Source organism: Porites lutea, chromosome 1 (genome assembly GCF_958299795.1).
Source record: "Porites lutea chromosome 1, jaPorLute2.1, whole genome shotgun sequence".
NCBI classification, from domain to species: Eukaryota; Metazoa; Cnidaria; class Anthozoa; order Scleractinia; family Poritidae; genus Porites; species Porites lutea.
The window spans coordinates 15,041,975-15,057,213 of record NC_133201.1 but is presented as its reverse complement, the minus strand read 5'-3'; the positions used below and the strand labels follow the sequence as shown (position 1 = coordinate 15,057,213).

The 15,239-nt window shown below is 43.1% G+C and overlaps 1 protein-coding gene and 1 pseudogene across 1 annotated transcript; both read right to left on the bottom strand.

The window, feature by feature from the left end:
* Positions 1-2,378: 2,378 nt before the first annotated feature.
* Positions 2,379-8,191, bottom strand: LOC140921517 (uncharacterized). The gene has a single exon (XM_073371554.1). It carries the CDS (start codon positions 7,998-8,000, stop codon positions 2,379-2,381), a length of 5,622 nt encoding a protein of 1,873 aa, XP_073227655.1. The 5' UTR covers positions 8,001-8,191.
* Positions 8,192-11,503: 3,312 nt separating this feature from the next.
* On the bottom strand, positions 11,504-13,092 carry LOC140921417 (uncharacterized; annotated as a pseudogene).
* Positions 13,093-15,239: the final 2,147 nt, after the last annotated feature.

The window sequence follows — 15,239 nt, the reverse complement described above, 5'->3', positions numbered from 1 at the left end:
TCATCAATGTTACCAGGACGCAGCCAAGTCTCAGTGAGAGCCAAAATATCAATGTCTTGATCAACCACAAGGTCTTTAACTGCCATTGCCTTGTTCTTAATGGATCTAACGTTAAGAACACAAAACTGAACACAGCAACAGTCAATTTTTGGAGAATCTGTTGTAGTTACTGATATTAAATTATTCAAGTTCACACCACGAAGTGGCAATGGCGCTTGGAGATAACCAAAATTAGCATAATCACGTTGAGTTGTTCTAGAAAATATATTTAAATAATTTCCTTGGGTCTTCTTTCCACCTTTTCCTCCTCTATACCTCAAAACACCATGTGATTTTAGTTTGCCCAGAACTTGAGGACAAGGAGTACAAGTACTCGATCGTAGGCTTAGGAGAAATCTCCTAGAGTATTTCATAGTCAACGAAGGCGAATTAGTATGCGAATGGCGGTCAACAACTTGTGAAGTGGAAAACCGATCGTGCAGAAGCCAACTACCAGTTAAGTTGGGATCAGGATTTAAGGAAACATCCATAAATATTGTAATGTCTTGAGGAGGATCATGACCAGGCACGAGCAGACTAGTGTAACCGCGTCATTACAAGTTCACGCCGATTTAAGTGTGTACCCCAAATTTTGGGGTCATCAAGTATTCATATATTCAGGCTATTGTTCTTGCCATTGTCAATTACCTTCCGAAGAATCCACGAGCGAAATTCCTTTGATTTAAGTGCGATATGTCTCGTTTCGAATTTTGTTGTTTGATTGACTTTTTCATCCCCATTGTTACTTGATGAGTATTGAATTTATCCATTAAAGTACTCGGACTTGCCTGTTAAATTTGCTGCAGTCTGTGGGAACGCCTACAAGTCTTTTAAGCGTGGCGGACAACTCTGGTTGCATAACATATTTTCGGTCACGCACCGTATTACAAAGCAAACAAGCCTGATAAATTTGAAGTTGATTAAAGCTTATTAATACCTGGTCTCCTATAGTACTTTTTCATTAACTACTCCCTTGCCTTGAAAATAATTTGGCGTTTAAAGAATTGCTGCGGAAGGTATTTATTAGAACGTTTTATTTATTCAGTATTATCACACCCAGTAATCAAGAGCACACAACTCTCTTCAAAATGTAAACAACACAAGCGGTGCATGCATTTAACGGGATGACACAGATTTATTAGAGTGTGATTTCACTTTTTTGGACGTTTTCGCTTGCCTTTCAGTTTTTTTTTGTTGAACAAAACCTTGTGTTTCACTTACGTGACTACTGGGACCGAAATAACACGTATTGTCAATTCACCGATTGACATGACAACTTGATTCGCGGAGTAGTTGAGTGAGACAGGAAATATCTAAAATCAAAACAAGAGCTGTGAGTCTTCCGCCATTAAATCTCACCTTCTTTGAACCAAGTCAAAACGAGCACTCTCAAGGGCAAAGTCTGAAGGAATAAATTGAGCCTTCAGGGTACAAAATCCAGCGGTTATGCCCATTTCTGAAATGCACGCTTAAATCGGCGTGAAGTTGTAATGGTATCGTCCATAAGCAACGAGGAAGACATGATTTATGAAAACCATGCAGTGACAGTTGCAGCCGCACAGGAACACCTGCATAAAATCCAGAAGCACAGAATAAACCAATACCTTTCCTAAAAGCATAGAAATAAGCGTTGTGCTTGTAAGAGTGGCTTTCGTCAGCATAGGTTGTACCAGATATCACAGGACAAGTGTAGAAAACACTCTCGTACACTTTGAATACGACTTTTACTTCTCGATTCACTAGAACAATTACAGCAAAAAAGAAAATACAGAATTAATAAACGCGGACCGAAAGCCTTACAAAAACGATAACTTAAGGTACAACAAATGACTAAGAAAACGAGCAAAAATTACAGGAAAAACTATACTTACAAGATCTGTACGGCAACTCCGGATACAACTAAGCGACTGATTTACATGAACAAAAAATAAAACTTTATACTAAACTGGACTGAAAATAATGAACCTAACGAACTTACAAAAATTGACAATAACGATTACGTAACGCAACGCCGAGACTAGAATACAGAAAGAATACGCATATGAAAAAAGGCTAACAAAAGACTACTCCAAGCGCGATAACAAAGGCACTAATTAAACTAACTTTACGCAACGCAAAACATGAAAAAATAAAGAACAGGAAAAAACTCGCAGTCTCTCGTGGCTACATGCCCGCCCCAATGAACTATCCAAGTCTCTTTACAGTTCATTAATAGAGTCACTACCTAGGCACGAGCGTAAGTCCGCGATCCTTAAATAGAATTCTTAGTAGTGATGAAATAAATTCCTTTATCACAGCTTCTGGAGAAAAAAAAAGGGTTCGTTTTTTTTTTTCTAAATTCAATGTGGCGCTCTCTGTCCTTCAAGGAAGCATAACTTTGTTACTGGCCTTGTAAGAACGGTTAGACTCGTCTTAACCTTTGCTGATCTGACATATCCGTCTTTTCCGCGAAAGACATCAACAACTTTGCCTAACGGCCATTTTCCGCGATGGACATTTTCATCTGCAATCAATACTAGATCTCCGATCTCAAAGCTACGACGAGGCTTCATCCACTTTGCTCTTTCTTGTAGGGTTGGCAAATACTCCTTTAGCCAGCGCTTCCAGAATACGTCTGAGATGTACTGCACCTGTCGCCATCGGCGCTTGCTGTAACTATCTTCCTTGCCAAAGGACCCAACGGGCAAACTTGGATTCGATCTCAATAACAGCAGATGATTCGGCGTGAGAGGTTCTAGGTCCTTAGGGTCGCTATTTACTGGTGTCAAAGGTCGGCTGTTCAAAATACCTGCAACTTCCGCCATGAGGGTTCGCAGCATTTCATCAGTGACGAGTTGTTGTCCCAGCAAGGCTTTAAGGATTTTACGAATTGATCTAATGATCCTTTCCCACGCTCCACCCATATGTGATGCTCCAGGGGGATTAAATTTCCAGATGATCTTTTTCTGGCGAAGAAAGTCATAAATCGTTGTTTGATTCCATTCACTTAACGACTCTCGGAGCTCTTTCTCCCCTGCACGAAAGTTTGTGCCATTGTCACTGAAGATGGTAGTTGCACATCCCCTCAAACTGACAAATCTTCGCAAGGCGTTTATAAAGCCGTCGGTGTCAAGGGAATGTACAACTTCGATGTGGACGGCTCTAACAGCAAGGCAGGTGAAAAGGCAACCATAACGTTTCACGTTTGAACGTCCTTGGCGCACATAAATAGGACCAAAATAATCCACCCCCACATGAGTACACGGCGGTTCTTCGGACATCAGTCTTTCCTTTGGAAGATCACCCATCAGCTGTTCCCCACGCACGGCACCAAGTTTCTTGCACAGAAAACAGCCGCTGATCACACGACGCACAGCTGATCGTCCTTTAATAACCCAATACTGGTGGCGCAGGCTGGACAAAACGTACTCTTGACCCAGATGACCGGCTTTCTGATGATGCTGCGAGATGATTAAGTCTGTCACGTGATCTCGGTAAGGCAGAATGATTGGATGCTTTGCATCGTAGTCGATTAGAGCGTTTTCCAGTCGTCCTCCAACTCTTAGAATTCCCATCTCGTCCAGCAACGGATGAAGTTTGCGTATATGCCCAGCCATCTTTAGGTTCTTCAGCTCTGAAGTTGCCTGACGCGAGTGCTGTAATGAACCAATCCTTTGCAAGGCCTGAATGACTTCGGGAAATGAAATTCTCTGTGTGTGCTTGATAATCTCCTTTTCAGCTTCTTTCATTTCGTCTACTGACAGGACTCTTCTATTTACACTACTCTTAACTTTGGAACTGATCGGACTTCGACTGTATCGCTCAATGAACCACGTTCTAAATCTATGTAACCAGGCCACTGCCCTCTTTAATCTTTCCCATGATGAATGGCGCTCGATCAAACTTGAAAGAACATCTCCACTTTGATGGCCAGACGATGATTGGCTGTTAGACTGAGCACGTTTGATCTCTGGATCGTCATCGGATAACTCCGGTTCATGAAGTGTAGGATCACGAGGCCAAAATTCATCTCTCCTGGTTAGAAACTGAGGACCATTTAGCCACTTGCTGTTTGCACACATCTCTTCTACTGTGAGACCTCTACTAACTTCATCAGCCGGGTTGAGATCGGAACTTATGTGTCTCCACTGGTGGGGGGCTGAGTTCTCGTGAATAACTGAGAGTCTGTTTGCAACAAACGTGTGAAATCTCTTCGACTGATTTCTGATGTACTGCAACACGCAGGTGGAGTCTGACCAATATGTTGATTGTGTAATCGGAACGTCCAATTCCTCTCGAACAGACTTGTCTAACTGAACAGCTAAGACTGCTGCGGACAGTTCCAATCTCGGTACAGTCATAGGTTTCAGGTGTGCTAGGCGAGATTTTCCAATAAGAAATGTGCAATGGATTCTATCTTCAACGTCTACCATTCTGAGATACGAGACCGCTCCATATGCTATCTGCGACGCGTCTGCGAAGTTGTGCAACTCGGCAAATTTCAAGTCTCCAAAGTACAACGGCTTAATGCATCTTCCAAGAGAGATCCGAGAGAGACTGGGTAATTGACTCTTCCATTTCTCCCATCTTTCACCATCTTCATCACTGATTGGGTCGTCCCATCCAATTTTCTTTTTACAAAGATCTTGCAACAACTTCTTTGCCGTTAGAACAACTGGAGCGACCAACCCAAGTGGATCATAAACGGAGCTCATCATGCTGAGTATTCCCCGACGGGTATTTGGTCTGTCTCTTAGGGTAACCTTGAAAGTAAACTCGTCTTTCTCTAAATCCCACTTGAGCCCCAGCGTCCGTTGAATCGGTGGGTTTACTTTGTCCAGGTCAAGGTCAAGTACTGACGGGGCTCTCTCAACTCGCGGAATGCAGTCCAAGACCTCTGAACTGTTACTCAACCATTTGGTTAATCGAAATCCTCCTTTGGACAGAATGCTTCTTAGCTGATGCACAAATTCCACACCGTTTTTTGCAGATTTAACCGACTTGAGGCAGTCATCGACGTAAAAGTTTCTTTTGACTGTCCTGACCACTTCTTCCGGGAATTCGCCTTTGTTATCTTCTGCTGTCCTTTTCAAAGCGAAGTTGCAACAACTCGGTGACGACGTTGCACCAAACAAATGAACTTCCATACGATGATCGACTGGTTGCTGATTCAAGTCACCATCCGGCCACCAGAGGAATCTAAACGCGTCTTGGTCGTCTGGTGGTACTCTAACTTGATGGAACATGCACTCGATGTCAGCTAATAACGTGACTCGTTCTTCCCGGAATCTCATCAACACGCCAACTATAGAATTGGTCAAGTCCGGTCCAGTAAGAAGCTGATCGTTAAGACATGTTCCTCCGTACTTGGCTGCACAGTCGAAGACTACTCTGGTTTTTCCAGGCTTGTTGAGCACAGGGTGGTGAGGTAAATACCACAGCGGCCGCTTGTCGTCTACATGAACCTCGTTACACGGTACCTTTCTTGCGTGTCCCTTAGCAATGTACTCCTCTATGGTGGTCTTGTAACTTTCAAAGAGTTTCTCATCTTGTAGAAACCTTCTCTTCAGTACTTGAAGCCTTCGTTCTGCCATGGGCCGATTATAAGGCAGGAATGGTGGGTACTGTCTCCAGGGAAGCGCCACTTGATAATGACCTTGATCAAGTTTCACAGATCGTTCCATGATTGCAAGAGCTTTCTTGTCTTCCACTGACATGCACACGTTAGAGTCAGCCGCCAAGCCGTAATTCTCTATGGCCCAGAACCTTTCGACTTGCTGCATGAGACAATCTTTTCTCGCGGACTCCACTAAGCGAACAAAGTTAACATTCAGATGGCGTTCTCGGCAATCGATGCGTCCCACTGGGCCCATGAGTGTCCAACCAAGAGGTGTTCGAATGGCATATGGCTCTCCTCTATTACCACGCCTTTCTTCTAATACCCAGAAGGCCTCTGGTGCGTTAGTGCCTACGATTAATCGGACTTCTTTCTCGCTAATACTTTGTAACTTTATGTCTTCAAGGTGAGGCCACTGTCTTGTATCTTGCTCTGATGGGATACTTCGGCGTGAGGCGTTCAGTCTATCAACAGTCCATAGTCTTTTAATTTCAACCTTGTCAGTTCCATCAAGTGACTCCACAGTTAGGCTGATCTCACGACCAACTCTTGGGCTGTCTTCTCTTTCTTGAGTTGTCAGGAAGAATGTTTTTTCTTGCCCTTGAACTCCAAGCTCCCTCGCTAGCGTCTTGTCGCATAAGGAGATATCTGAACCGCTGTCTAGAAGTGCGTACATTTCCACTACCTTGTCTGCATCGCGACTTCGGACTTTCACAGGGACCACCCTCAGGCAAACCTTTCCCCCTCCTGTTGAGGTACTGTTAGTCTGTCCACTTGATAACGGCGTGCCACTGCTTACTTGGGTTCCTTGTTCAACCGAGACTCTCGTTCTCTCTTCAACTGATTGCTGTGAGGGCGGAGGGTGAAGTAAAGTATGGTGTCGTCTCTTACAACCTTGGACTTCACATGTACTCCTTGCTAAGCATCCCACTGCAATGTGGCCGTACTTGAAGCAATTATGGCATAACTGAGCTTTCCTCATCACTTGTAGACGTTCTCCGAAATTCTTCTCTATAAAAACCTTGCATTTCGCTAAGGGGTGAGCTGCATTGCATACCGGGCAGACTGCATATCTCGTAGAAGGGGCTTCTTTGTGACCAGGTGAACTCAACCGTCCTTCTCTGAAATCGATCTCTTGAGTACTGAATGCGTTACCGCGCTCATCGGGCAATGTAGCTCTTTTAGGATTAGGCTTACGTCTCTGACTATCCGATCTGCCTCGTGCGTCGTCTATCACGCAACCAAACACAGGGTTATTTGCAGCTCTCGCCTTGATTTTGACAAATTCTGCAATGTGACTAATGTTCGTTCTTTGACCTGCTTCCTGGATTTGATCTGCTACTTCCACAAATTTAGTCCTGAGATGAAACGGCAGCCTCTGAACAATTCTTCTTAGGTTGTCGGCACTATTGATTTCATCCAGGTAGCCAATAGATTCAAGTGTATTTTCGCAATCCTTTAACTGGTCAGCAAATGCTAATAATCCTGTACGATCTGAAGGCTTCAGAGGAGGACCTTCTGTTAGCTTGGTCACGTACTGCGAGGCAATTCTGAAGGGATGTCCGAACCGTTCTTCAAGTAGCTTTCTTGCAGCTTGATATCCTAGGGAAGGATCCTTGTACAAACAACATTTGATCGTGTCCTTTGCTACACCCGATGTGTACTGAAGAAGGTACATCAGCTTCTCGCTTTCGCTAGCTGCATTAGAGACGATGCTTGTTTCAAACGATTTAATAAAATTCCAGTACTCGAGGGGATCACCATCAAAGATTGCCAACTCCTTCTTCGGCAACGCAAACCCCTGCTTTATGGTTAACGCCATCTTGCCTATAAATTCTTCAGGCAAAATATATTCGTTTTCTGAAACAGAGGAGGCTGTGCTGGATCTGGCTAGTAGACCTTTGAATTCTAGCGCATTGGGATTCAACTGTGACTGTGAACGTTTGGATTGAATTGATTTCTGTCCGCCTCTGGGCTCAGGGTCTTCCTGCATATAGCCGCCTGTAGCTCGTCCTTCAACTTCTTTATCAAACGGATTCAGCTCTTTAAACACCTCCGTAAGATTAGGGTAATCGATATCTTCATCTTGCAACAACTTAACTTGCAGATCTGTTTTTTGGACTTCATACTGTGCCTCCAAGACTTCTAACTTTAATTTAGTCTCTTCCTCCTGACGTAATAATTCTTGCTTTTGCGTTAACTGTTTCAGCTTTAAATGAGCTAACGCTTGCTTGGCCTTCAGCTGTCTAATAGATAAATGCGCGGTGCTGACGACATCTTCAGGCTGTGTGTCTATATCTTCGTGAGTTACAACTGGCACCTTTACGCTATGAATCCATTGTTCAATTCTTGATTCAAAATTCATCTTTCGGTTGCAATGTTCTTTAAAATAACGTGCTTCGCCTTCCCATTCTTCTAAGTTTCCAGATAAAGTGGCAATGTAATCGTAATGCGCCTTCTCGAAGCGAGCAAAGGCTTCGTCAATGTCCAATAATTTCTCCGAAACTTCATTGACATTCTTTGAGTCATTTAAGAGTTCTTCAGTTTCTCGGTACAACTTGGTTATTCTCGTCAAGTACCCAGCTCTTGAATTTTTCAGTCGCAGACTGTCTAAAGCATCTTCAGAATGAAAACGGCGTCTTCTTTGCCACTCCTGATCAACTCCGGAACACATGACATCCACTAACAGATCTTTGAATGCATGTAAACAACACTCTCGTACACTTTGAATACGACTTTTACTTCTCGATTCACTAGAACAATTACAGCAAAAAAGAAAATACAGAATTAATAAACGCGGACCGAAAGCCTTACAAAAACGATAACTTAAGGTACAACAAATGACTAAGAAAACGAGCAAAAATTACAGGAAAAACTATACTTACAAGATCTGTACGGCAACTCCGGATACAACTAAGCGACTGATTTACATGAACAAAAAATAAAACTTTATACTAAACTGGACTGAAAATAATGAACCTAACGAACTTACAAAAATTGACAATAACGATTACGTAACGCAACGCCGAGACTAGAATACAGAAAAAATACGCATATGAAAAAAGGCTAACAAAAGACTACTCCAAGCGCGATAACAAAGGCACTAATTAAACTAACTTTACGCAACGCAAAACATGAAAAAATAAAGAACAGGAAAAAACTCGCAGTCTCTCGTGGCTACAACAAGTAAAAAATACAACAAATGTAAGAGCAACTAAAAACGTTCAGCCATGACAGCGCCTCACATTCCTAATCCTTGATTGTTTCTGTTCTTTTTATTTTGTCCCCTTTGTTGTCTCAAAGAAAATCATGTAATAGAGCGTTAACTTCCTTTATGATTTCTTTCAGTGTCGGAAGGGATGACAAAACATAAACAATCTGTTATACTGCTAGAGACTTTAAAATGGCAATTTTACCCATAAGTGTGCGTGATAAGACATTAACTATGCAGACCATTCAGGACAGAGCCCTCAGTTTCCTCGGATTCCCCCACGGCAAACGTCTAATCTCTATTAATGTAAGTAGATCAGTTCTGGCTCAGGAGAGGAATTCCTGCTCTTTTCAAATGTAGGCAGCCCCGATTTAGATGATTTTCTGCGATGAGGTTGTCATTATTGATAAAGCCCCAGTTGTTTTGTCAGCAGAACTTTCTTAGTGTCTTGTTGACTTCAGTAGCTCCTCTTGATAGCTCAGAATCATCTGCCTGAGTGGCTAGACTGGAGATGATTACCGAGATACCTTCTTGCTCAACTTTTTACATGAGGTCAACGATTTCATCAGCACATTCATGCAAGGAGTTCGCGTGTTGAAGGATATTTGTTCCAATGTGGATGATTAATGAGTCAGGTTTCCGTCTCACAAGAGGCCTGATGTGATCAGCCATGTCAGTTGTGGTGCAGCCAGGAACACTTGAACCTTGGAATGAGGGCGAGACAAATTGTGGCCTTGAAGGTGCTTTAAGATGGAATCTCCATCTATAACGGTTAATCTAGATGTTGAATTTCGTCTTTTATTTCGAGCTGCACTACCTGAGGTCGTCTTGTTTCTTTTATTGTAATGAGTATTCCATTGAGGTGATGAGCCGCTATAATGTGGGTCTTGGTCTACAGGGCTAGGAGTTAGTGAAAGAACTTTCTCTTTAGTGGCTTCCCTTTCTTTAGATCCAACGAGTGTTTCTGCAAGAGTCCCGTTCTTCCAACACACTTTTTAGTAGGACATTTTTGTTCTCTCGTTTGATCTTTCAATATGCAAATCTTGTTCGGTAAATCTTGGTTCTTTTGTTTGAGGGTGTGAATCTGTTGAGTATTACTGCTTTCGCTCTCTTTCGCTGATGAAATTCAATGACTTTTCAAACAAATGGTTTCAGTTTCAGACCAGGTATTGGGTATTTCCATGGTAATGGTTGTTAGTGATAGTTTCATCTGGAGAATCCTCCAATTCCAGGTTGTCAATGAAAGCCACACTGCTTTCATTCATGCCAACATTATGTGAATGACTAAGATTTGCATTTTATTGCAAGTCTTCCCAAACTGAATTTACGAAAACGATCGAGTGCTCTGCATGGTGACGCACTGGTTTGCTGAAGAGATGACCCGAGCAAGAATCTCAACTGTTTGGGATAAATGGCCACAAGCGTGACATTTTTAATTGAAACCAATGATAAAACTAATTAACATCTTTTCAGGAAAGGTGGGGACAAAAATCTGCCATGAATTAGCAAATATTTACAACAATCTAAAGACGATAAAACTATAAGAAGATGTAGACGGTGGCAGGTCGGAGACTAAGGAGGTGGTGGGAAAAATTTTCAACTAAGCGTCAAAGGGATGTCACTAGTACAGGCTGATGGTAATGGTTGGAAGGGCCCCGCGAAACATATAACAAGTCTTTTATACAGCACTAAACACGTTCGATCTCCTGATTGGCCAGGGAACCACCGCCTGCACACTGCTGATAAGAAACGGGAAATGCCTCGAAATAAAATGACATTATGATTCCATCTTCTCATCATAATGTTTGTTTTTATTGCAAGTCTTCCCAAACCGAATTTACGAAAACGATCGAGAGCTCCGCATGGTGGCGCACTGGTTTGCTGAAGAGATGACCCGAGCAAGAATCTCAACTGTTTGGGATAAATGGCCACAAGCGTGATGTTTTCAATTGAAACCAATGATAAAACTAACTAATTAACATTTCTTCAGGAAAGGTGGGGACAAAAATCCGCCACAAGCCACAAGAATGTGGCAACCCCACCAAGACGCCAGCCGAGCTCTTGAGAAGGAAAACCAATAAACTAAGTTGGTTTCAGTACTTAAAGTATAGTGATCTAAAAGAACGAAAACAGGCATTGGAGTAGCAGCCCAATGAAACTGACCTACTGCAATACTCGGATGATTGTGGCGATAGTAGACACTTTGTAATAAGGGGTTTAATGTTGCTCAGTAGCAAACAACGAAACTACAACAAGACTAACGCCGACTAAATTACGCCAATGGAGAAGCAGACCCATTCCTGACCCTCTGCATTGGCCTATATAGTGCAACTAGAGATAACGATAAGCAATGTCTAGGTAAAGACAAAGGTAATGGCGAAGCAGCCCCATGTCTGACCTCCTGGGTTAGTTTTTCTAGTTTTTCTTTTTTCTAAAATCACAGACACACAAACAGATAAAAAGATGGCAAGAGGCCGAGTACATTCGTTATATCCTAGGGTGTATCGAGAATTTTAAATATATCGAAAATACAATTATAGACCTAAAGAGTAGAGGCGGAAGATAAAGATCGAGGCAGTCCGCTAACTGGCCCTCTTGAACGCCTTAGTTTCAGGAATAAATTGCTATCACCACTAGGCGAGCAATGAGTACAAATTATCAGTCTACGAAGAAGCAGTCCAATATCTGACCTTCTTTGTTAACTTGACTAGAGATATGAGGAGCAAATCAAATCAAGTCAATTAGCGTGTAAGGTGTCGGGCCTAATGTAAAGCTTAAAAGCATCGGATTTCCAGCGGCCAAGCGTCCGAATTTGGGCATTGGAGAATCCTTTCTCAGCTGCGTGACAGGCAGCTCCTATTCGAAAGCTATGACCTTTGTACCTGCTTGTGTCAAGCCCGCAAAAAGACAAGCAACGATGGAGTTCGGTATTGAACTGACCCACTGTTATTGGGCGTGTGTCGCTATGACAAAAAAGAGGGCCTGCTTGGGTGCCCCTGAGTTTGCAATAATCCAACATCGCTTGCACTGGGCAAAACGGCATAGAATCTTCCCACTTGATTAGGATAACAAATGGGCGTTTGTCCGTGTTGTGTTAAAAGTTTGTGATAGTTATTTTAAGTATGTGAATGTTTCCATCGTGCGTGAGAAAGCGCATGTCACTGAATTGAACTACCGAACCACCAGAATTTGCGTTCTTGGTTGATCCTAAAAAAGCCGTAAAATGCTATTAAAAACATTGTAGAAAAAAGAGTACGGTGAAAGGCCGAAGAGTTGTTGTGGTTAAGTGAACCTACGAGCGTGTGAAGAAAAGGCCTTGAGATTGGAAGCTGGATGTCACTTGAGCTTTGACGACTTAGGGCCGTCAACAACTTGTCAATAATAAAAGCCCTCGTGGGATCTCGCAAACCTTTCAACTTGTGCACATATCCGATGGCCGAGGGATAAGATTTAATGGTTGACGGAGCTAGCTTCCGAGCATGAAGATAAGAAACAAAAAGGGCTAACACAGGTGTAGTTAGCGGTAAAGCAGGAGGAACAGAATGATAAAATTGTTGATAAAAATCATTGAAAACAGCCCATACTCGCTGATAAAGCGTACGACAACCCGATGACAGAGCGGAATTTAACAAGACCCTTAGTGTAGGGACCAACTCTGCGGCAGGAGGTTCGCAGGAACTGGCGTTGGCAGGACGTCCACTTCGAGCGAAATTTGCTTGAATTGTTCTACCTGAAAACGTGAAATGTAGTCGGCACCAGAATTATGCACACCCAGAATATGCTGTGCGCGAAATAAAATATTGTATTTAAGTGAAGTTAAAACCAAACCGCGCGCTAAAATCATGACTAATTATTGATGTTTTGACGTCTGCCGGTTGATGATATCAACAATGGCAGTGTTATCAGTGTAGAATGCCACACACCTGTTGGCCATACAAGGCCCCCAGATGTGCAGCGCTATAACGATCGGAAACAGCTCTAAAAGTGCGATATGTAAGGATTTCCATGAATCTGGCCACGCGCCGCAAAACCAATGCTTACCAAAGATAGCACTGTATCCCTTGGATCCGGCTGCATCTGTGTACAACTGGAGAGAGGCTAAAGTTTCCCATTTCTCGTGCAAGAAAAAGGTTCTCCCATTAAACTGCCCTAAAAATGTTAGCCCGACGGCAATGTCGTGTTTGACCTCCTTAGCAAGGTGAATGTGATGGTGTGGTCGTCTTGCCCCTTTGGTAAGATCGATCATACGGCGGAGAAAAGCGTGGCCCGACACGACAACTGAACAAGTGAAATTCAAGAGACCTAATAAGGACTGCAATTCCTTAAGCGTCACTTTGCGACGCTTATAAAAATCATGTAATAACCTGTAGCATTTTTTAAGCTTTTCATTGGGCAATGTGACTTCCTGCTTCACCGTATCAAGGGTAATGCCCGCAAATTGTAAAACGGTATGAGGGCCGACGTTTTTTTCTTCTGCTATAGGAACCCCGAGATACTCGCAAAAATTAAGAAAACTATTTCAATTGGCCTGGCATTTCTCTTCGCTTCAGCAATAAAAAGAAAATCGTCTAAAATATGTAGAACCCCTGAAGCGCCAAGTCAATGCAAAGCCAGCCACTCGAGTGCCATACTAAAAGCCTCAAAAATTGCACATGAAGAAGAGCAGCCCATGGGAAGACAACGATCAAAATAATACAATTTCTCCCACTTCATACCCAACAATGGATAGTCATTAGGATGGATGGGTATTATGCGAAACGCCGATTTGACATCCGTTTTGGCCCCTGTCGGTTTGAGGACATCAATTGCGTCATTTATAGAAGCATAACTAACCGAAGAACAATCATTGGGAATAAAATCATTGACAGAGGAACCGTGGGGGTATGATAAGTGATGTATTAGCCGAAATTCGGAAGGATCCTTCTTGGGAACTATGCCTAGAGGTGAACAATGAAAGATTGGAAAAGGTGGGACAGTGAAGGGGCCCGCGATGCGACCGGCCTCACATTCCTTGTTTAATTTTGACCAAACAACGGGTGGTTTTTCAAGTGCGCTTTTTAGATTGCAAGATTCAAAGGTCTGCCATTCGCCCACATAACTGATATGAAAACCGAAAGAAAAACCCGAAATTAGAAAGTGTTTTAAGTCATCAGGGTATCCGGTTAAAAGAAAATCAAGCCTGTCCACCCTTACGGGAGTGGCTGGACTGCTGTGTAGAATTCGTAGCAACTGGTCCTTCTTTGGAGAAAGGGAGGCAATGTTGTTGGCTGGCCGAGCACTGGCTTGCGGGGTGCTTTGCGCCACATTTGAAACAAACATGGTCAAATTGACAACCCGCGCAATATCTCCCTGCATGAAATGTCTAGCAGGACCCTTTGGGAAAGGACTGGCGAGGCCGTGATCGCGTAGGAACCCCAGAATTGACCTTGTCCAAGCTAAATTGCGATTTTGTACGAAAATTTATTACCGCCTTAAGCCATAGCTCCCAGTGCACAGAATCCCAGGGGTACTGGTCAGGGGCTGACTGCCTAAGATAACGAAATTGTTCGTCATAAAAATACCAGTCACCCGGTTTGGTTGAAATGTCACGTATGATCTCGCAATATTTCATAAGTTGCGGGGCTTCATGGGGAAATTTCTCTGTAAATATGGCTACAAAAGTATTGAAAGCTGATAGCCATTGATTAAAGCTATGAATTTTCTTAGAGTGTTGAAGAGGCTCCAGGGTCAACTAGGGTTGTCTCGGGGAGCTATCAGTGGACTTGAAAGATAAATAATACTTTTCGGTAGCTGGGGAGACGAAAAGTAGTGCCCCAAAATCTGTGTACTCATTGGCCCACATTTTCCTTTTAAGTTTGGGAGTTACGTTACTACCTAGAGCTACGGCTATACTAGCAAATGGTTTCTTGTTGCCTGGCAACGGGAGCGGATTGGATGACGTACTTGGAGGTGTACTTTCCGTCAGAAGAGAAACTTCTTCATCAACCACTTCCTCTATGCCAGTAGGCTTGTCCTGGCACTTGTCAACTTGCGTTTGGGAATCCTCTCAAAGGCCCGTTGAACTGCCTCGGTTACAGCGTGGGAAATAGACGAAGTTAAGGCGTTCACATCCACCGTCATCAAATTAGCTGTGTTGGAATTTGCAGCTGCTAAACTTGTAAGCTCTGTCTCAGGAGCCATCTCTGCAAGGTCGGAAAGTCGCATTCGCTTGGACTGTCTTTGCTTAGGCAAATTGGGTTGTTGGCGCTTCTTGGGAGGCATGACTTATCAACAAAGACTGTTACGGTTAATTAACTCCATGTAAGATAAAAATTTCCTGTCTAACATTGTTTAGAGGGGCAGAACCCACGAGTACGCAAGAACAATGTTCGAATGACAAACAGGGGAGGAGAA

What these genes read in the sequence shown, in the direction of transcription:
- LOC140921517 (XM_073371554.1), bottom strand. Translation starts at nt 8,000, where the DNA reads ATGAATTTTGAATCAAGAATTGAACAATGGATTCATAGCGTAAAGGTG.